The 22,830-nt window shown below is 40.9% G+C and overlaps 1 protein-coding gene across 2 annotated transcripts in view; it reads left to right on the top strand.

Moving 5' to 3' along the window:
• Positions 1-20,309, top strand: part of MUC2 (mucin 2, oligomeric mucus/gel-forming) — a 56,339-nt gene extending 36,030 nt beyond the window's left edge. The window contains exons 39-62 of one of the 2 annotated variants that reach the window (XM_088057344.1): positions 307-483; positions 1,227-1,847; positions 2,509-2,718; positions 3,622-3,762; positions 4,897-5,079; positions 5,849-6,031; positions 7,087-7,904; positions 9,059-9,233; positions 9,780-10,027; positions 11,167-11,350; positions 11,473-11,677; positions 12,315-12,493; positions 13,119-13,188; positions 13,502-13,602; positions 13,766-13,797; positions 13,972-14,146; positions 14,773-14,877; positions 15,451-15,491; positions 16,079-16,201; positions 16,670-16,768; positions 17,423-17,551; positions 18,257-18,296; positions 18,572-18,701; positions 19,805-20,309. In XM_088057344.1, the coding sequence (XP_087913470.1) occupies positions 307-483; positions 1,227-1,847; positions 2,509-2,718; positions 3,622-3,762; positions 4,897-5,079; positions 5,849-6,031; positions 7,087-7,904; positions 9,059-9,233; positions 9,780-10,027; positions 11,167-11,350; positions 11,473-11,677; positions 12,315-12,493; positions 13,119-13,188; positions 13,502-13,602; positions 13,766-13,797; positions 13,972-14,146; positions 14,773-14,877; positions 15,451-15,491; positions 16,079-16,201; positions 16,670-16,768; positions 17,423-17,551; positions 18,257-18,296; positions 18,572-18,701; positions 19,805-20,060 (4,625 nt within the window). In that variant the 3' untranslated portion in view covers positions 20,061-20,309. Of the gene's footprint in view, positions 1-306; positions 484-1,226; positions 1,848-2,508; positions 2,719-3,621; positions 3,763-4,893; positions 5,080-5,848; positions 6,032-7,086; positions 7,905-9,058; positions 9,234-9,779; positions 10,028-11,166; positions 11,351-11,472; positions 11,678-12,314; positions 12,494-13,118; positions 13,189-13,501; positions 13,603-13,765; positions 13,798-13,971; positions 14,147-14,772; positions 14,878-15,450; positions 15,492-16,078; positions 16,202-16,669; positions 16,769-17,422; positions 17,552-18,256; positions 18,297-18,571; positions 18,702-19,804 lie in introns of both variants that reach the window. The other variant, XM_088057343.1, reaches the window with a different exon arrangement.
• The last annotated feature ends 2,521 nt before the right edge of the window (positions 20,310-22,830 follow it).

The raw sequence follows: 22,830 nt of genomic DNA, 5'->3' as shown, positions 1-22,830 counted from the left end.
TTACTCCTACTCATCTCTTTCCTGTTTGTAGGTCTCTCTGGTTTGGTGAGAAGCACTTTCCAGACTATCCCCAGTAGCTTCACTAGGCAAGGAGGGCTGTGACCTCGTATGTGCATGACTTTTAAGGATTCTGCTTTCTGGGGCCAGAAAGGAAAGGCTGGTCCTAGGGGCCGTTGCAAAGCGAAGGATGGGCTGACCTCGCTAGCTCTGTGGCAACTGCCTCATGCACAGCTCCTGTTCTGTTCACATGGCATCCCACTCATGCATTTGTGCCTTTGTTTTCTCTCTCCCTGCTGTTTCTAACAGGCACACCGAGCACAGCATCCCCTACATCGGAATTGCCAACCACTTCCACGTTGCCAGAGACTCCCAGCACCACCACCACCACCACCCCTACAACCACCACCACCACCACCACCACCACCACCACCACCACCACCAGCAGATCACCGACAACAACACCGTTTACACCAAGTACTGTCTGTACGTTCCAAAACCAAATAATTCCCTCCAAAAGCCCTGTGTCTCCCACTGGAATGCCAACAAATAATTCTCTGGCTCTGTTGTCATTTCTGGCCTAGTTGCAGGAGTAGGAAAGGTCCATGAGCACCTCCTTTTGTGGCTCTGGATGGGATCAGAGATGGCTGTAAATTCTGGGCCTTTTGACAGACACAAGCTCTGGGTAGCTGGATTCTACCAGTGTTCCTGTTGGTGCTTGTCTCCAGCTATCTGTGAGCTGCTGGGAAGCAGCTGAGGCTTTGTCAGCAGCGTGTGTTGTGTGCCTGCTTTCCCTGTGGTTGGGTGCCTTCCCAATGGTTGGTTTCTCCATGAGATATTGAGATGGTGTGCATGGCCCAAGAAGCTGAGAGAGTGGCAGGACTATTTGTTTAGCCCTGCTCTGCCTCCTGTGTGGGTCTCATATGAGTGGCTTTTGTACACAAGATTTCCTACAGAGCAATGTGACCCAGCTGTGGGGGGCACACACCGAACTCCTCAGCGCCTGTGTCCTGATTTGGGCCTGGAGTGGGTTGTAGGGCCAAGAAGGAGAGGCCTGGCCATAACACTGAGCTTTCTTGTGGCCAGTGTTGGCTGAGTACAGTAGCAGCCTGAGGGGCACCACTGAGTGCAGGGGATGCCCAGAGCACCACCGGTGTGTGAGCTGGTGCCCTGCATTGTTGTCTCTGTCCTGTCTGTTTCTGATTGTTTGTCTTCTTGTCACCTCGCAGCCTGTGAGTGCATCTGGTCTGACTGGATTGATGTGACCTACCCAGACGGTTCCAACAAGGACAGTGGTGACTACGAAACCTTTGAGAACATTTGGAAGAACGACCCCTCCTGGGAGTGTGCCAAAGTTGAGAATATTTCATGCCGAGCAGAGAAATTCCCTAACACGCCCATTGCAGATTTAGGGCAGAAAGTGCAATGTGATGTTGACGTAGGGCTCATCTGTAACAATAAAGATCAGCAGATAGGAGGTATAGTACCGATGCCAGTCTGCCTCAACTACGAGATCAGTGTCTGCTGCACCCCGAACAGACCAGAGTGTCTTTCACCTCCAAGCACCACGAGCACCACAACTTCCACAGCTTCAACCACAACTAGCAGTGTGTCCCCTCCAATATCAACAACCACTCCAACGACAACAACAGAGAAGACTCCCACCACTACCACCCCTACCACCACCCCAACAACCACCACCACCAGCACCACCACCACGCTGCCCCCCAGCACCACCACCAGCCCTCCGAGCACAACCACAACGGTTCCTGTCTCAACAACACCCATGTCAACTACTTCAAGCACATCCACGCCCACACCAACATACACCACCACCACACCAACTCCAGGTATTTCTCTGATCTGTGCTCTCATGTGTTGCCTTGCTGTGGGAAATTGAAGGTCTCTGGGCACCTCCATTTGTGCCTCTCTGTGGGATCTGAGGTTGTGTGCTGATTGCCGTGTATCCCCTGAAATGGCTTTTACCCAAAAGTTGTCCTTGTGCTAGTTGTTCCAGAAGGAGCAAGGATACAGGGGACTATGTTCTCCTCTCCTGTCGAGACATTGCTCATCTTGCTACTGTGCATACATCCTTCCCTGACCAGACATTCCCATCTCAGCTCTTGCTTCATGAGTTAGTGTGGTGTTCAGGTAAAAAGGCAGAGATGGGAAACCTCAAAACTTATCTATCTCAGTAGATGAAAGGCCTTACTCCTCGTCCTGTCTTCCCTGTTGATAGATCTCTCTGGTTTGGTGAGAAGCACCTTCCAGCACTATCCCCATTATCTTCACTAGGCAAGGAGAGCTGTGACCCTGTGTGTGCATTTTAAGGATTCATCTTTCTGGGGCCAGAAAGGAAGGGCTGGTGCTAGGAACCTTTGCTCTGCTAGGGGTGGGCTGATCTATGTCTGTATCAGCTGCCTGATTTGCAGCTTCTGTTGAGTTCACGTTGGGTCCCGCTGATACCTTTGTGTCTTTGTTTGTTTTCTCTGTCCCTGCTGTTTCTAACAGGCACACCTCCATCCACACCGAGGACAGTACCCACTCCATCAGAATTGCCAAGCACTCCCTCGTCACCAGAGACTCCTGCCACCACCACCACCACCACCAGGACTTCTCCAACCACAACCACAACTGTTACTGGATCACCAACACCCACCTCAACTAGTTCTAGCACATCCACTGCCACACCAACATATACCACCTCCACACCAACTCCAGGTACTTCTAAGTTTTGTAGTCTCATATGTTATTTGCCTTTGGAAGTACTGAGGGTCTGTGAACATCTTTTTTGTTTCTGTATGGCATCAAGAATGGCTTAATTTCTGGACAGCCCCTGAAACAGCCTTTTCCCATAGCTGGCTCTTCAGCTTGGTTTTAGAAGACCCAAAGACTTAGTAGCTTTTGCTACTGTTGGACTTTGTGTTTCAACTGGCCAGAGTGGCGTCACTGGACACATTGAGTGTAATGGAGTGGGGCTTGACTTTGTGACTCTTGCATTTCAAACTATCTTTAGACACAGATGTGTAGACTTTCTTCCTTCTCTCCTGCTCCTTTGCTATGTCTTCCATGCTTTTGGAAACAGTTTCACTCTGCAGACTGTGACTTTCTGTGAACAGTGGTCTTTGCCTGATGAGGTTCACTAATACTCTGGGAATTCCTGGTATCAGAAAACCACATGCCAATCAGCCAGGAACATATTTCTGTGCTTGCTTTCTTCCCTGATCATAGCTTCCCTTCTCAGCTCTTACCCCAGGATTTATTGAGGTGTTATAGCTAATGAGGCAGAGATAGAAAGCTCCAGCATGATCAAAAGCACTGCTCCTTCTTATCTCTTACCTATTGGTAGGTCTTTTTGATTTTGTAAAAAGCACTTTCCAGCACTATCCCCAGTCTCTTTATTAGGATAGGAGGGCCATGACCCTCTGCATGCCAAATTTCAAGGAGTTTGCTTTCTGGGGCCAGAAAGGAAGTGCTCGTGCTAGGGATCTTTGCTGTGCTAGGCATGGCCTGACCTCTCTAGGCCTGTGGCAGCTGCCTCATGTGCAGCTTCTGTTCAGTTCCTATTGAGTCCCACTGATGCCTTTGTGTCTTTGTTTTCTGTGTCCTTGCTGTTTCTAACAGGCACACCTCCATCCACACTGAGCACACCAAAATCAACAACCACTCCCTCACCACCAGTGACTTCCACCACCACCACCACCAGCCCTCCGAGCACAACAACTACTGTTACTGGATCAACAACAACTGTCTCAACTCCTGAAAGTATGTTCCCAATGCTAGTAATTCACATAAAAACTACTCTGCCTCTAACCACAAAACCAACAAAAAATTCTTTGGTTCTTTCATCATTTTTGGTCTTTCCATGGGAGTAATGAAAGTCTGTGAGTACATCCATTTGTGGTTCTGTGTGGGCTCAAGGATGTGTGTAACTTTTGGGCATTCCAGAAAATGAGTTGTGCCCAAAATTCATTTGGGCTGTTTCAAAAGTGATGAAGATTCAGGGGTCCTGGGAAGCAGGTCTTGTCTTTCTTGATGCAACAGTGTTCTGAGGAGGTATTTCATCTTGCTATGCAGCTAAGACAGATACTGATCTGATGGAAGCATCTAAGACAGACGTTGAACTGATGGAAAATATTGCTTTTTCAGCTGTTGGACTATGTCCTTCAGCTGGGCAGAATATAGCCATAGAACCCATGATGTGCAGTTGGACAATGACTTTGCTTTTGGCACTGACATTTCAGGCACTGTTTTAGGCACAGCTGTATACAGTTTTTGCCCTCTCTCCTCCTTCTTGGCTGTATCTGTGCTAATGCTTGTCAGTGGTTATAGATGTAGGAAGGAAGGATTCACCTGCCATGCTTTTGGCTACATACTACCTCTTATTGGTGAACTGTGGTCTTTGGCTTACGAGATCCACTAGTATTCTGTCATGTCCTTTATAAGGATGATATTGGAAGAATCACATGACAGTCAGGCAGAAACATGTTCTGGTGCATGATCCATTCCCAGACTACAGATTCCTCTCAGCTCTTACTCCATGAATTAGTGGTGTGTTTAATTAATAAGGCAGAGATAGAAAGCCCCAGCCAGATCCAAAGCATTACTCCTCCTCATCTCTTCCATACTGGTAGGTCTCTCTAACTTTATGAAAAGCACCTTCCAGCACCATCTCCAATCTCATCACTAGGAAAGGAGGCCCATGACCCTCTCTGTACATAGATGTCCCTTTCTGCACTGAGAATGGGAAGGCTGGTGCCAGGGACCATTGCTGTTCTAAGCTGACCTCTCTAGCTCTGTGCCACCTGCCTCATGCACAGCTGCTGTTCAGTTCACATTGAGTCCCACTCATGCATTTGTGCCTTTGTCTGTTTTCTCTGTCCCTACTCTTTCAAGCAGTCCCACCTTCATCCACACCAAGCACACCAAAATCGACAACCACTCCCTCGCCACCAAAGACTCCCACCACCACCAGCCCTCTGAGCACAACCACAACTGTTACTGGATCACCAACACCCACCTCAACTACTTCAAGCACATCCTCACCAACACCAACATACACCACCACCACACCAACTCCAGGTAATTCTCTGGCCTGTGCTGTTTTTTATTACCTTCCCGTGGTTGCTCTCAAAGTACTTGAGCATCTCAAATTGTGCCTCTCAGTGGGATCAGGGATGAGTGTAACTGCAGAGGGATGGGTGTAACTGCAGAGCGTCCCTGTAGCAGTCTTTACTTAAAACTTGCCTTTCAACTGGCTGTTTAAGAAGGAATAAGGTTTTGGGGTTCTGGAGAAAAGGTCTTGGCTTCTCTGACAGAATACCTTACAAGGAGAAATTTCATGCTGCTGCCTAGCTTACAGAGATCTCAAACTGATGGGAAATCTTGCCTTTTTTGCTGCTTGACCTCATCCCTCAGCTGGCCAGAACATATGCACTGGACATATGTGCAATTGTGGCGTGGCTTTGGTTTTTTTTGGTACTGGCATTTTAGGCACTGATTTGACATAACTGTGTAGATCTTCCTCCATCTTTCCTGTTCGTTTGCCCTGTCAGTGCTAATGCTTGTCAGCTGTTATAGATGTAGAAGGATGAATATACTTTAGGGAATAGTTTCACTCTGCAGACTGTGACTTTCTGTGAACTGTGGTCTTTGGCTGACATGTGCCTAAGTGCATGGATTTCAAATATTGGGCTTTTTGTGGCCAGAAAGGAAGGGCTGGTGCCACATAGGCTGACCTCTCTAGCTCTGTACCAGCTGCTTCATGTGCAGCTTCTGTTCAGTTCCTATTGAGTCCCACTGATGCCTTTGTGCCTTTGTCTGTTTTCTCCGTCCCTGCTGTTTCTAACAGGCACACCTCCATCCACACTGAGCACACCAAAATCAACAACCACTCCTTTGCCGCCAGAGACTCACACCACCACCACCAGCCCTCCGAGCACAACCACCACTGTTCCTGGATACCCATCTACCATCTCAACTCCTGAAACTATTATTACCAAAACTCCGACGTCTCCACCCACAGAAGCAATAAGTAATTCCCAGGATTTAATGTCCTTTGCTGGTTTTAGAAAGCAGGGTTAATTGTGAGCTTAAAATATGTTTTAGTTTCTGTACTCTGCACTAATGTAGTTGATTATATTTCAAAAACATTCCAGCTAACCTTTCAGCAGCAATGTCATATCCCCTACTGTCCCAGTTCATCTGCCTCTTGTAATGGAGATGAAGTATGTGAAGTAGTTTGCCTGTCCTCACCCAAACATGAATTCATTTTTTGTTGAAGGACTGTCCTTGTGGGCTGCCTGAGCAGAACCAGTGTCTATTAATTCCTCTAGCATTATTACTGCACTTTTATTAGGTACACAGTGCTTCCCTCTCTACCATATGTCACTTCTGCTAAAAAAACACATATAGATGGCTCTGAGGCTGGCCTGTGAGAATCATGAACACTTTTTAATATACTATTAAAACACTATTTTAAAGGAGTCTCCATTAGCAACCATAATGAAAACTGTCCATGTGAAAAAGAAGGAAAATGTATTTGGGGTTCGTAGCATCCCAAAACAGATTGTGTGTGAGTAGTCTTAAAGGCCTGGGCATTAGAAATGAAACACAGGCTGCTCCAGCAACTGCTCATTTTCTGTAGAATCAAATGACTCTGAGCATAATCAATGGTGCTATGAACGTGCCACATGAAGCAGCATAGGGAATAATGGTCTTTCCATACAATATAATATGACAGCAATACAGTATTAATCAGAGTTTATTGATCTACTTAGTGGATTTCCCTGGATCTAGGACTGCTGAACTCTTCTCTGCAATATAAAGTTTTAACACCGCAGAAGATGTTCCCTCTGACACTGATTGTTAAAGTGTTTATATCGACGTGTCCTATGCAAGACGTAGAAGATTTTGTTAATAATCCCTCAGTGATACAAAAACCACTAATGAACAATTTCTGCTTTATTTCTATCTAAAGACCCTATGCTTAGGCTTGTTGAGCTACATATGCTTAGTAGAAAATGAGATGACATTAGGAAGAAAATGCAATTTCCCTACTTGAAATACTGTATTCTCTCTGTCTTAAAGAGACACCAGAGGTACCGACAGAGACAAGCACTCCAGTTACTCCTTCAGCTACCCCATTGCCAACAACAAGAACGACAGAAATAAGTACGCCTCCTGCAAGCACCACTAGTCAACAGTCAACATCACCGGTGTCAACAAGCCCAGTGACAGCTACCACTTCTGAAGTCACTGAAACAGGATCAACCACCAAGACAACCACTTCAGGCCCCACACCCTCAAGGTCCACCAGCACCACACCAGTAACAGAAACACCTGTCCATGAGACCACTACCACCAGGACCCCAAGCCCTCCAACAGGATCATCTCCCACCACTTCTAGCCCTGGCACCACCACAACCTCAGGACCAAGCAGCCCTACAGGAACACTACCAATATCAACAACTCCATTCACTCAAACAGGATCAACCACCAAGACAACCACTTCAGGCCCCACACTGTCAGTGTCCACTCCCTCCACCACCACAGTAGGAACAGAAACAAGTACCCCAGGGACAACCTCTGCAACTGTTACTACTCCAACAACATCAACCCGCCCTGTGTCAAACACCACCTCTGGTACTACTCCAACAGAAAGCTTTACCACCACTTCAGGAACCACCTCTAGTACTTTTACCACAGTCAATGCAACCACCACTTCCACCACCCTTCCCCCTGGCTCAACTACTACATCTGGGCCTACTGCAACCTCAACTGCAGTCACCACTACAGGAAGTTCTACACACAGTGTAACTCCTCCAGTTAATGGCTCGAGTACAACTACAGGTCTAATACCAACAACTAAAAAAACTTGTACTATTTTCCCTAATGAATCTTATGAGGTGAGTAGATTCCATGCTTTCATTGTGCTTTGGATGGAGAGTAGACACATAGCTTCCATGTTAGTAACCTAGAGTAGGCATTAATCTGGATAGGAAAGGTAGCATCAGTCTGTTCTGTTTGTTTAGTTTTCTTGGACATCAGCCGGACTTCTAATGATATTTGATTTATAGTTTATATATTGCTATTAGCTCTTGGAAGATAATTTTTAGAAAGCTTTCTGCAAGGAGATAGATCACAGTTCTGTGTTTGTTGTAGGATAGCTCTGATGAAGAGGAAACCAAGAACTAAATGGTGCTAAGCTATCTTTTCTATTTCTGCTTTTGAATAAGTCCAAAGTGGGTAAAAGTTGCTTGTTTGTGTGTTTACTCAGCCCAACAAAAATCCACAGGGCTGAATTTGTCTGAGTTTGGAATGAATCATACTTGTTCACAGACTGGTTTCAGGAGAGGACTGTGAAACAGATCACTGCATTCAAATGCTTGTGAAATTTGACTCAGACTTCTTTTTTTTCTTTTTTTTGAATCCTCCACCTCTGACACAGACAAGTTAGTGTCTTGTGCATTTCTAAAGCCTCCTCAAAGTTTAGATGCCTACCAACTTGCTCAGTAGATCTGCAGGAATAAAAAATTATACATGGATGAAAAACTGGTAGAAGAAGAAAAAACCTCATGCAATCACAATGCATGCACATAATCACCTTGGACATTTTTCTCTGAACTATTTGCGTTCACTGTAGCTTTAGCTATTAATCTGTTCTAGGCATTCAAGTGAATTAAATATATTAGCCATTCATATTGATCAGTGTCTTTCACTGTTCTTTAGAGAGGGTGTTAAGGTGATGAGGTTAGGTGAAACATCTCACTTCTTAGCTGAAACTTGAAAAGGTGATTCCCATTTTGGTTTACTGACTTGACTTTTGTAAGTGAAAATGCTTTTCACTTAGCAGCTCTCAGTTGTTTTATCCTGCAGACCAAGATAGTGCTGACTGATGCACTTCCATCCTATTTTCAGATTTCTGGTGGGGGAAATCTTATCAATAGACATATGGCTTTTTAGAAAACTGAAGAAGATATTCAGGCATAACTATTGTCAGTCTCACTGCTTCCTAAGGTTTGTCTCCATCTCCCCCCTCCCCCTCTCTTTTCAAACACAGCAAGGTGAGTCATGGTGGCTCTGTAACTGCACTAAGGTAATATGTATAGAAGACAACATTGTCCAGGTGATTCCAGTAATCTGCAATCCACCTCCAAAACCAACGTGTGCCAATGGACTGTCTCCTGTGCCAGTCATTGATGAGGATGGATGCTGTTGGCACTGGGAGTGTGATTGTAAGTATATATTTTGTTGAATATTTAATCTCCTGAGGGAACAACACTATTGTCAAGACCAACAATATTTATCAGGGCTCAAGTATCGTGCAAGGCTGTGATTCTGGTGTTGGGTAGAGTGCTCTGTTGATTCTTTTTAGCTAATTGAGGGATTTGCTTAAGTTGCCATTATTACTACGTAACTGTTGTGATAGTAGAGTAAATTGGTCTCCCAAAGTAGGATTTAAATGTCTAGATGCAGACATCGATAGGCTAGATGCCTATATATATATACGTTACTTGTTCAGACTATTGGTAAAGATATATCTATGTTACAGTTAATCCTATTCTCAGCTGTCATTAATGTCAGATGAACTGTGCATTGAAAGTGCCTGTTTTTTATGACGACTTCTAGCTAATGAGCTCATGCATTGACATGTACACTTTATTAAAATTAAAACATCCAAAGTTCACAGAGGTGTTTCCCACATCTACAGATTTTGCTTGTAGTCTGATATGATTTTGTATGTTGCCATAAGAGCCTAACTTAGCTGTATGTTTTTTTAGGCTACTGCACTGGCTGGGGAGATCCACATTACATGACTTTTGATGGATTGTACTACAGCTATCAAGGGAATTGTACATATGTCCTTGTGGAAGAGATAAATAAAAAAGTCGACAACTTTGGTGTCTACATTGATAATTATCATTGTGATGTACGGGATGTAGTGTCCTGTCCTCGAACGCTCATCGTGAGACATGAGACTCAGGAAGTGAGGCTAACAACAGCACAACCAAATACTCTACAAGTAGAGGTACTAAAGAATGATAACATTGATTTCTTGATTCAGATATTAATACTGCATCAACAGGATAATGATATTAACAAGGTCTGGGGAAAAGAATTCTTCTGTGTTTTAGATTCAGTAACAGTTTAGATTATAAAACTGGAGTGCTTCAAAGGACTTCAAAGGACCACTTCACAGCATTTTTTTACTCTGAATGTTGGGGGGAAAATTCTACAACTTCTTGTCTTTTTAATCTCAAATCTTTGCAGGTCTCTCCTAAATACACAAGTATGCACAAATTGCTAAGAGTTAAGGATATAAAATAATTTATAATTAACATTAATCTAACAAAGGAAAACAATGTGGAATGGGATGAGATAATGTAAGGTAGACATGACAACAAAGTGCTGACCTGAAGCATTTTTTTAAAAGTACCATTAGTAGCTTTGACTTGTGTCACCTTTTTAATTTTTCAGAATAGGGCAGCTATATGTTTATTCCATTGAAAAATGTGATATCAGAGTTTTTAGGCTTCAAAATTAGTGAGAAGTGTTTGGGGCTTTTTGTAGCTTTTTACCGTTTGGTTTATTTTTTTACATTACTGTGTGAGAACATTGCAAGTTGGGTTGCAACATATTGTTGAAAATTTACAATATTTAGACCTCTTTTTTTCTCTAAAGCAAAGAAATCTCCAATTGCTGAGTGAAAGTAGTAGTGTTAGTTTCACAGGTATACCATGGCTAGGGTATTTGAATAAGTAATATAGTTTTAGTCTTATTTCTGTTATTTAATTTTCCTATAAGCATGTACCCTTTATGCCAAGAAACCTAAAACTTCATACCATATGAATTTAGGAGAATTTTATATTCCACTTTCAGGAGGATTCCTTGATGGCATAGTCACTCTAGTAAGTCTGTTGAGTGTTAAGATTTAGCAGGTTTAAACCTTGAATTTATAGCCTCATTTGTTGGAGGTTGATGGGCTTTATGTGGCTCAGAGAAGAAAAGTTTGACTTTCCAGTAAGAAAAGGAACACAGGAACATTTGTTACAAATTAAAAGGATATTATTTACCTTTACATTCTCTCTGCAAAACAAAGGAACAGTCAATTGTTTTGAAAAGTCAAACTAAATTTATGCCTCTTTTCTGTTTTCCTTTATTTATTAGGTGACAGTAAACAACCAGCTTGTGGCTTTGCCTTATAAGAAGTTTGGTGTAAGCATCTATGAGTCAGGCATAAATCGTGTTGTGGAAATTCCTGAGCTGAAAATGAATGTGACCTACAATGGCTTGTCCTTTTCTATCAGAATGCCCTACAGCCTGTTTGGCAACAACACCCAGGGCCAGTGTGGTAAGGCTTACTCTTCCAATTTTTGCACTCTCAGAAAACCACAATGACAGTCCTGCTGCAAAGATGAATAGAATTTCCTAACAAATCTGTGAGTGAATTATTTTTCCACTTACCACCCTTAGGTACTTGCAATAACAACACGGCAGATGACTGCATGCTGCCAAATGGAAACATTGCAGCAAACTGTGAAACCATGGCAGATCACTGGCAAGTTGTTGATCCATCCAAACCACAGTGCTCTCCAGGCCTAGTTCCTACAGGTTCACCTAGCACAACACCAACACAGCCTTGCAAAGAATCTTCCATCTGTGAGCTTCTTTTGGGAAGGTAACATTCCTCTTGCTTTCACAAGCCTTTGGTCTTTGACTCAAATGGAACTTTTAGGATTAATTTACCAATGGAAAGTGTTTCTAACTATTGCTCCATTTCTTGTATATTTATGGTTTGCTTCTACTCCTTTCACTTTTTCTGGCTTTTGTTTTTTGCTGACAGTTTCTTTCAGCTCTCTGGCTGCCACATTAACCTTTGTTGATGTTCCCACATTCTTCTACACTCTCTATACTCCCTTGTCCCATGTTCTTTCCTTTTCCCACTTTTACTTAGTAGAAAACAGAGTCCAACTGAAAACAAAGATCTTAATTTTTAGAACACCATGTCAGAACTGAAAATGAAAAAAAAAAATCAAAATCACTTTAAAGAGATAGCACATGGTTGCACCCAATAATATACAGCTCCTGGACTCAAAACATTGCTGTCTAAGTGTTTTGTAGGTGAGGGAAGACTATTTATATATTGGAATGTTACTATCTGGATAAGTGCTCTTAGCACAAATCATCATCAATAGTCTGCATCCACATCTCCTTAATCTCCCACATCCACTGTTGCCACATCATAACATGTTAAGCACATTGAAACATGTATGGATCATTCACTAACTAATATTGGTAAATATTTCTGTTTCTAGTGTGTTCAAGCCATGCCATGCATTTGTCCAACCTGAAAAGTACTATGCAGCCTGTGTTTTTGATAGCTGTGTACTTCCCAACCTAGACCTGGAATGCTCAAGTCTGCAGATCTACGCTGCCACCTGTGCCGATCAAGGCATGTGCATTGACTGGAGAAAACACACCAATGGTGTATGCTGTAAGTATGTGGTTATTCATCTTGAATTATTAAGGAAGATTATGTGGAACTGTTTCAGCAGTAATGTCATCTGCTTTCTGAGTAATGAAGGCAACAATAAATCACAGCAGCTGCTCTCTTTAAATAATTTTGCAGGTAACATTTTTAACAATGGAAATGATGAATGGGCCTGCAAAAATATACATGTATTGGCTGTGCCAGAAACATCTGTATCAGTACATACTTTTTTGTATGCAGGCAGTTCTATGCTTGGCAGGCATCAGCAGATCACTCTCTATTTTGTGACATGTACATGAGTTTTAATCTGTAGTAAGAGCTCAAAGGGAAGGAAGACATTCCCCTTTGAGAACTTGTGCAAAAGAGACTGAAATTATGGGAAAAAATTGTAATCAAGACGTATCACCTTAGTGTAAAGTACAGTACTATATCTCTGTCACTAAATTGCACAAAATTATTCCTTTTAGAGATATGAGTCTATCTGGGATTTTTTCCTTTTTGCTTCTCAAGATTGTCATGGATACATAGGAAAATGAGTAAACAGTGTTTAAGTTCTTTGCAAAAGGTCATGTGGCTTTTATATGATATTGTTACTGAGCTGTTCCTCCTTTTTGTTCTTCCATTCCAGCTCATGAATGTCCTCCAGGTAAAGAATACAGAGCATGTGGTCCTATTAAAGAGATGACCTGCAAATCAAGGTAAAAAATTCCTTCGCAGTTAGTTATAGCTTGTACAACTATTCAGTCATATCTAATGCACAGGTGAAAAATCAGCCTCCTCTCACATCTTAAACTGACTGTCAAATTTATTAGCACTGTTCTGCTGACCCTAAATCTGGGTGCCTGAACTGTTTCTGTTGTTTGACTATATCAAACACAAGACACAGACAACCTCCAATCAAAAATGTGCAGATTATTTGCTACTGTATTTTCAGTGAAAGGTTATTTGGCATAATCCTCCTGTATGTGCCTACAACATTAATGGTGTTCCTCTGTCCATTTTGTCTCACAGAGGACAGAACAACACATCAACTAAACAAGTGGAAGGCTGTTTCTGTCCTAATGGAACCATGCTGTATGACTCTGGTGTGGATGTCTGTGTGAAAACCTGTGGTGAGTTTTACTGCTTCACTTGGATGCATGTTTGTTTCCTTTTCATTTTCTTACATGTATGCAACATAGTTTTGACTGTATGCAGTGCTCATACAATGTATAGTAGAGATGCCTCCTGTTATATATTCCACTGGTAATGGAAATTTATTTTGGTATTTTCCAGGCTGTGTAGGAGTGGATATGATACCAAGAGAGGTAGGATGCTGTATGTTTTTGGATATCAAGTAGAAGTTTGGGTGGGGAGAGGAGAGTGATCTCCACTGATACAATCTTGTTTTATCATCTCCAAACTTTGTATTCCTGATTTTACTTCTGTTCCTTTTAATTGGTTACTATGCAATCATTCATTTTATTGTTTTTCAATGGCAGTTTGGAGAAGAGTTTACAGTGGACTGTCAGGACTGTATTTGCCTGGAAGGTGAACATGGCATTGTGTGTAAGCCTCACATATGTGAACAAAAGAATGTCACCTGTGATGGAGAAGGCTTCTATGAGGTCACTGAAGTCAATCCTAAAGACTCCTGCTGCCCTCTTTTCACTTGCAGTGAGTTTATACTTTTGTTTCTAGTCTTTCTCTACCTCTTGGAAATAGATAGGAAAAACACTGAGCTACCTTAGTACCAGAGATCTATAGCAGGGAGTCACAAAATAGTATCTTTCCTCATGCTTTTTAAAATCAACTTGCCCAGTGCTAGGGAAAATACATTTTTATATTGCAGTGATTCAGTACAACTGAATTTACAGTTATGGGACTCAACATACCTCAAGCTATAGTTCTTGTCTTCAGGGGCACATTTTATTTAAGCAAAATGCAAAGAGATTATGGAATTCTCCATGGATTTTCATTTTCCAGCAGTTGCCTAAAATCCTGGAGAGAGTAGGAGTTCTCTACTTCTTTGCATAGAATTGTGATACTTTATCAACACAGGATAATTGCATAGTAGAAAAAAATTCATAAACTAATACATCACCCAATATCCAGTGCCTGGATTTATGAGGAAAAACATGTTCCCTATCTGCAATTTGTTTCTTTGAAGAGAATCTGGACTGTTTCCTAGCAATGGAAAGTTCATCCTAAGAGCTTTAATAAGTGCTTATTTCTAATAGCTGTGATTTAGTGTACTTTCTGGCTTATTCTTTTTTGTTGTTGTTGTTGTTTTTTCTCCTCAGAATGCAATACAAGCTTGTGCACAGCTAAAGCCCCCAAGTGCTCACTGGGATTCGAAGTTCATTCTTATATTCCCAGTGGTCAGTGCTGTCCTGTATACCAATGTGGTAAGTCCCTTGGAAACATATTATAATGAATAGCCTCACAGTTTTATTTATTACATAATTTAGCATTACCCTTAATGAGACTGTATGCAATAGCCTGCTGAAAAAGGTTTTAAACACAATCAGATTCTACAAATGCACTACTATTAAAATTGGCTATTAGTGCTGTAGTTATAGGAAATCAGATATAGCTCAAATGACTCGAGTTCAATTTCCTGCTTATAAATACATGTAATAACAGCTACAGAATTAACTGGGATGATGGTCTCAGCTTAATCTAGCAAAAAGTGTCTAGAAGCATCCCCAACAGAAGACAGATTTACAGTTCTTGGTAACTGAAACAAGGACATTCTTGGCTATGAACTGGACCATGTATTTTGGGACAAATCTTTGTCCCTTCTTGCACATGCAGTATTAGTTTTTATACTTTATACATATCCTATCTCATACCAGAATTGGGGAATAACCATATGAATTGTGATTCATTGTGGAAGAAATTATGTTGGTTAGAGTGGGTTGAAGACATTTGTTATTCTTTTTTCCTATCTAAACATCTAAATCCGTGCTTATTAACAGTTCCCAAGGGGGTTTGCGTACACGAGAATGCTGAGTTCTTGGTAAGTTCCTGTTTCAACAGTCTTCTAAAAATGCTTAAAAAACACTTAGTGTACTTGATCAGAAGTGCTGTGGAAAAGTTTAACCAGTAGAACAAATATTTTAGAAATTTTCATATTTCTGTCAGAAGTTTATCAATTTCACACAGCCTAAACCTCTTCTGAAAAGTTTCCTGTGTAGGAATGAAATTGAAGAGCTACATGTATGTCAGTATCATAGAGGAATTTAGGTTAACTGTGCTGGAATTTTAAAAAGTCAGTCCACATTTACTGTCAGCACATTATTGCAGTTAAAATTAAAAGACATACAAATAAGTATTATTCTAACTAAACCTAGATTTCTAATAAATTCTCTTGGGTTTAGTAATTGTACCTGTTCTTTTAATATCAGAGTTTGTCATTGCTATACAGGACTTCAATAAAGACACACATTAAATTATATTCAGTATTAAAATGCCTTCATAAATGGCTAGCCAAATAGCTATCCAGTTGTCTTTACAGTTTTTTTCCTTTTCCATTGCTTCATTTACTGATGTCTGTTAAACATGTAATATCTCAGTAATATGTGATTTTTTTCCTTAAATATGTAGCCCAACTCCTCAGTCTTTGTTGACAAGTGTCAGAATTGTTTCTGCACAAATGATGTTAACGTCAGCACTCAACTGAATATCATCTCCTGTGAACGTGTCCCCTGCAACACATACTGTCAACCAGTAAGTGGCAAAGTTAAAGAAACAAAAGACCCCAGAATTCCCATATGTATGAACACCTGTTTGATCAATGGGTGGTATTAAGCAAAGGACAGTTGAAACCCAGAGACCAACTCCAGCATGGATATCAACAGTTCTTCGAGCAATCTACTGCCTGAGATTCACTGTGTAACTGCCAGCATTCCGTTCACACTGGCAGAATTAGCTGGGAAATTTCTGTAGACCACTATGTGGAGTGATATTTAATTATTATGCATATTTATTCCAGTGCTTTAATTTATTCCATTTATAACCTGCTTCTATTACTTGTCTTCTGTTTGTTGGAACACAAAAAAGGCACAAATCCAGAGTGCACTTCAAAGTGTAATCAATTAATGGAATAGTATGTTTTCATTTATTTCTCAAAAATTCATCTATCATAGTGCTCTTGTTTTTAATTAATTTAGTTAATTAATTAATTTTAATTTTTAGGGATATGAAATTAAACCAGTGAAAGGTGAATGCTGTGGAAAATGTGTGCAGACCAAGTGTATTATACACACAGCAGACAATTCTGAACTCATCTTGAGTGTAAGTATACTCTATGTATTCTCTTTCTCCACCAAATATGTAAAGTTCCCAGTTCCAGAAAGGGAACATCTCCTTGCCAGAAACAAGGCTTTAGTTTGCACCTGAAAGATCAAAATATCATCTAAAGCAAAACCTAGCTACAATTTTTTGACCTGAAGGTAGATCTCATGAAATAAAATTATCTGTAAAGGCCATTCCTGGAATGAGAAATCCAATACCACTGGAAGGGTTTTTCTTCCAGTGTCTGGAAGCTTGGGCTTTTCTATGTTATATGATTTCTGTATACTGAAAAACACTATTAAAGTCTGCATATGAAATAATTCTATTGCCCTAGTAGGATGAAGGCTTAGGGTTTTTCTTAATTAACATAAAACAGTCTAGCTTTTTGAAGGCAAAATCTATTGGCATGGATGATTTTGTTAAGGTACTCTATGTACTTTAGAGACATTTTTCTTTCTTGAGGAAAATATCATAAACTGAAATTCTCTCCATGTATGGCATATTGCAATACATATCATGATCTGTATCTCAAATAGCTTTTAACCTAGAAATAATTGACTGGGAAACAAGAAGAAAGTCATTATGAGAGGGCAAGAAAATTTCTGTTTGAGCTCCCTTCAGCTTTCCTTATTACATTATGCATTTCACTTGCAGCCTGGAGACTTTAAAAATGATCCTCACAACAACTGCACCATTTATAGCTGTGTAGATGTCCATAACCAGCTTATTGCTTCCACATCTGAGATTACCTGTCCAGCATTCAATGAGGACAGCTGCAAACCTGTAAGTAAAAATGGAAAATTTACCCTCTACTCCATACATAGATTCAGTTCATACTTCATAGTTCATTCATACTTCAGTTTAGTTCAGCCGTCTATCTAACAACAAAAGTAAAATTTAGCTCTAATGGCCTTTTGTCATAATTTCTCAGTCCTAAGGGCAAAAGTTCCAGATACATCTATGCACAGCCCTTTAGAGTGTATAAAATAAGATACCTGGGTGAGGATTCAAGGTTTATAACTGGTAGCTGTCTCTCAGTAGCCAAAATACTGGTCAACACTGAGATGCTGAATCTTTGCTGACTGCTTTGTTTGGAGCTCTGTTTCAGCAAGAACCAGGTTTCCTTGGATGTCACAGAAACACAAGCTATTCAGTCAGTAGACTGCCAGTAACACCTGCATAGTACTTATTCAAATACAGAGGACTCTGAGAAACCATTTGTTGGAATTGCTTCTGAGGAAAAATTGCATGATGTTAACTGTAGACTTCCTTCAAAGAATTGGTTTTATTTTCACAGTCCTTTGTAAATTGATAGATTTCAAGTTTTGGGCAGAGGATGTTGTCTTTCCTTATTTAGATCAATGTCACAGTTTTCACTGGTTATTTCCTGCCATTGATGAATTGCTCTCCTCAGTTTTTTGCCTTAATGCCTATTTAATATAGAAAAATTATATAATGTATTTTTTTTCTGTTTCTTTTTTCTTTCAGGGAACTATTTCGTTCTTACCTAATGGTTGTTGCAGAACCTGTAAGTATGCCAGTGTATCTGAATCAATAATACAGAGAATGAATTGTCCTCTTAAATCAGCCCATTTTCCAGATAAATTTGTATTTAAATAGATACTTTTATATTTATATTTGTCATTCCAAGTCTTCACTGTCCAATCTCTCTGGAGAAATTTAAGCTGCAGCAGAAAGACCACTTAAGGCAATTGAGTACACCAGTGAAGCCCAGGGAATGCTGGGGTGCGAGGGATTTCTGGATCTGTTTCACTGAAAGCATTTTCTGCTCTCTCCCTGTAGGTGCCCCTCTGGACAGCCGCACACCGTGCTCTGTGCGCCACAGACAAGACTTCATTGTCTACCGTGGCTGCCGCTCCGTGGACAGAGTCGACTTGACTGAATGTGAAGGAACATGTGGAACCTTCTCGCTGTAAGTAAACTCAACAGACAATGAGATTTAAGTCCTGGTAACACTGAGCTTGTTTATATAAAAGGAACAATAAATAGTAGACTACACAATTGTAGAAGACCTGGAACTATCTGCTTCCTGATTCAAGGACATAAAATAATGGAATCTGTGACTGACCGGTTGATTTGTCATAATACAAAGCAGAAAAGTGTATTAAATTGTCTTTGGATTCAGACAGCTCTGATAAGACCTATTTATCCACTAAGAACTGGCTTTGTGTCAGACCACCTAGGCTAGAAATTGTCACAAAAGAACATGGTTTATTTCCTATAATGAGAATGAGCCCAGAGAGCAGCCAGACTTGGCAACTGGAAGTGGAAAAGCTGCTTTTCAATAGTTAACTCCTAAACTAAAATACATATACATCTTTTAAAGGAAGATTCAAATATGCATAATTTTTTTACAGGGAAGAAATGAGAAAATGAATGCTTTAGGTGAGGTGTTAGTAGAGTAACTTGACTGTGCATTTTTCTCTGAAGTGAGAGAATATATTGAAAAGTGGCTATAAGGAAGTGGTTAGTAGGACACCTGTTAGTGAGCTACTAAAACACTGGAAAAACAGTGTTTAACTCTCCAAAGAAACTGTCACTTCCTATCACTAAGTCTGCCACAATGTACCTTACATGGATGAAAACTGATCTTTAGTATCACATGGAACTCTGAGAAGCCAGGCAGTTCATTAGTATTTTGAAATTCCTGATCATCTCAGGGTCTTGCTGTGATTGCTTCTACCAAATACAAGAAAAAGAAGGATGTTGTCACAGTTTATGTCCTGATATTGACAGATCCTTCAGGTTAGGAATGGTGCTTAGGAAGCTGATGAACACAAGGCTGCAAAAAATACTTTGCTGTGAGACAGGAACAGAAAGAGCCGCTGCTTCCCCTTCATGTTAACACTGCCCTGATTGGGTTATGCATTTTATAATCAGTGTTCTGTCAGAGAGCTTAACACTTCCATTAGCCACAACTGCAGCTCTTCTCACGAGAGTTCTGTACCTGATTTCACTCTCTCCTGTACATTGACTTCTGGCACAGAGTAACGTTGCTGTTTTACATGTTAACAGATACTCTGCTGAGGCCAATTCTATGGACCACAGCTGCTCCTGCTGCAGAGAAACACAGACCACTGAGAAGCACGTGGTTCTGAGATGCCCCGGTGGGCGCTCAATGTCACACAAGTACGTCTACGTGGAGAGCTGCAGCTGTCAGGACACTGAATGCAGCAGGCCAAAGTCTAATGAGCTGCAGAACAATGAAGAAAATGACAAGGCAAGCACTCTGAACCGGATCAAGAGAGCCATCAGCTTAACATCAAAATGAAGGCAAAAAACCCCTGGCATCATTAACTAAAAGGACTGTGAACCATTCTTACCTTCCTTGACTACTTTTGAACTTTACTTTTCCCAGTAACTGCCTCCTGTTTGTTCTCTAATTAATTTGACAGTGCCCTATTTATTTGTGCACAAAATAAGAACACAACTTTGTATTCTTACAAGTGCACAGCCTCTTGGGTCCTTTTCAAATCTGCTTATTTTTCTGTGAATGATTAAAAGCACATCTCAAAAAGCATGGCTTTTGTACTTATTCTTGTACACTCTTGATGAGTTTGAGTTTGAAGAGAGAAGTTCTTTTTCAAGTTATAGGAAGTCAAGTGATTTCCTAAATTTTTGGGGTATCTACTCCTGGCTCCTTAAAAGCTGATCAGATTATGCTGTTCAAAAGACCCAGTCTATAAGGTGAGAGAGAAGATGATGCTCTCTGCCAGAACAAAGGCAAAGATGAATAATGATCATGAAATTATTCAGATGACTCGGAGAAGCTTCTAGTTCAGCACCAGAACTTACTTTAGCAGGCCTCTGTATGTTAGAACTGTCTCAGTTCATCTCAATTATGTATTTTCACTAAAAAGGTAGCCCCTCAGCTATGTGAAGTTCACTCACAGTGCTTTCAGAACGTCTAGTTACTACTGTAGTAAGAGCTCTCCAAATTCCAACATTTTCAAAACAGATGCCCATCACTAAGCTAGTAATCCTAGGCCTTCTCTGCAGAAAATGGAAAGCAATAGCCATTTTAGATATTCATGTGTTTCACAACAAAGGACATATCTAAGGGACTGCCTGTTTATCTTCTTGTAAGGGGAGCTGAAGCAGGTAACTGGAAGATGTTCATTTCTCTTGAATCATCTTAGAGTACAATTAGGGTAAACCACACCTGTTGTAGTGAAAAAAAAAGTGTTTTTGGTTTATTTCGTCTTCATTAATGAAATTTTTATTGGCAATAGCCAGCCTCAAAACTGGCATCTTTGCTACCTAGAGGATTGGTCGCACCATTTTTTGCCACTAGTAATCTATCAAATATGCTGCAGCTTAAAAGGCAGATAAGATTTCTGCCTTTTTATAAGACTGATCAGGATGTGCAGAAATTGAAACTCCACATTTTTTTCAGCATTACAATACTATGATTGGAAAGCAGATTTCTCTGGAGTTGGAGTGGTAGCTGATCTAACAAGAAGGAAGTTTTGTCAGTTTACAGAGCAAGCTGCAAAATTAATGAAGCCCAGTTTCTGCTTTAGTACAGGTTTCTAAGGATTTCTATCTCTATATTGAATGTAAGATGTGACTGAGAGTTTTCTCCCAGGGTACTTACAAAGTCACTCTCCTCTGTGGATTTTTTGTTATCTGACAATTTCTGTGCTGACACTAGAACCATACATTTCCTTGAGGTTTTGCAAAAACTGCTTTTCTCAAAATCTGTTGACATTTAGCCAACTTTGAGATTTTCACTTTTGTAGTTAAATTTGGCTGAAGTCAGCAAATAAATTCCAGAGACAGATACAAGGTGTGATCAAATCTATCTTGTTTCCTATGAAAAAGAGATAAAATATGAGCAGTCAGTAGTGGCATTTTGCTGCACACTGTATTTACACTGAAATATAAAATCTTCCTTGCTTCATTTATTTTTCATTTTCTGTAGTTTGCACAGGCTCTTTCTGTCCCTTCTAGTGATCAGCAAACTACTTCTTAATGAGGAATTCTAAAGATCCTGGGTAAAAGTCAGTAAGGCTGCAGATTCTGGCTTCACCACTGCAGGGCAGTCTATGGCTGAGAATGTAAAGTCACTTCATACCAAAAAAGCAAGCTGCCTCGAAAGGGAGTTTCTATTTCACCATTCAGAGGGATTTATCTCTGAGAAAAATGAATGGCTGATCTCTCCCCACAGTTATTTATATGCTCTTAGTAAGCATTGGAAAAAAGATTATTCTGACAGGAATTTACATGCAAGGTGTTTGCCACAGTGCTCTGGCTTATGGCAGCCTTCTCGGTTTTAGTGCTGGGTCAATGCTGCCCATAACCAGGTTCACAAGCACACACTGTCAGAGAATTCTTACTTACAAGTGCTTGGCAGTTCCAGGTCAAACCTCCACCCTGTTCTGCACTCTTAGTCATCTTAGGACTTTGTGGTTCAATTTGCGCCTGCATTTCCAGTGGAACTGGATGACAGAGTTGAGCAGATTAAACTTTCTCCAGTGGAGAAATCCACCAGTAGTATTTAGGAGTGAAAGAAAGGAAAGAACCCTCAACTGTGTATCGCTACAAACAGTAGTAGTGGCAGTGAGCAACACTTTTGGTCCCCTCCACAGCCCTCTTGGAAGTAAATTGAGATCTGTATTATCTGATCCCAGGAAGCATTTTGTTTCCTAAGCAAGAGCTGTTGGGTCTGCAGGCCACAAGAATAGATTCTTCTGGAAAACTCAGGAAAAAAACGAAGGAAATGTCTCTCATTGCCCTCTCTGAAAGGGTGATGTCAGCCCATTAGGGACTCAGGAGATGGTGGAATTTTCTGATCCCATTGTGCTCCAGGCAGGACCTACCACAGAGGACCCTTTTCTGCTTCATAGAAAGCATTAGTACTGGAAAGGAGTGGGCTTGACTCTCTCTGTCCTCAAAGAATTACTCCATTCTCCAGGAATTGCCTTGTCTTCTGGAGTCTAGCAAAAAGGGAGCAGTAGCAAGAGCCCACGTCTTGTCTCCATGCCTGAGTCCTGTGCCCATCTCCTCCAGACTTTCTATCTATGTTCATTGATGGTGAG

Source organism: Pseudopodoces humilis, chromosome 7, assembly GCF_049639895.1.
Source record: "Pseudopodoces humilis isolate 2021_Gansu_Grassland_sample_001 chromosome 7, ASM4963989v1, whole genome shotgun sequence".
In the NCBI taxonomy this organism is placed as follows: domain Eukaryota; kingdom Metazoa; phylum Chordata; class Aves; order Passeriformes; family Paridae; genus Pseudopodoces; species Pseudopodoces humilis.
The sequence above is the reverse complement of the archived record's forward strand: the minus strand, read 5'-3'. Positions and strand labels throughout refer to the sequence as shown.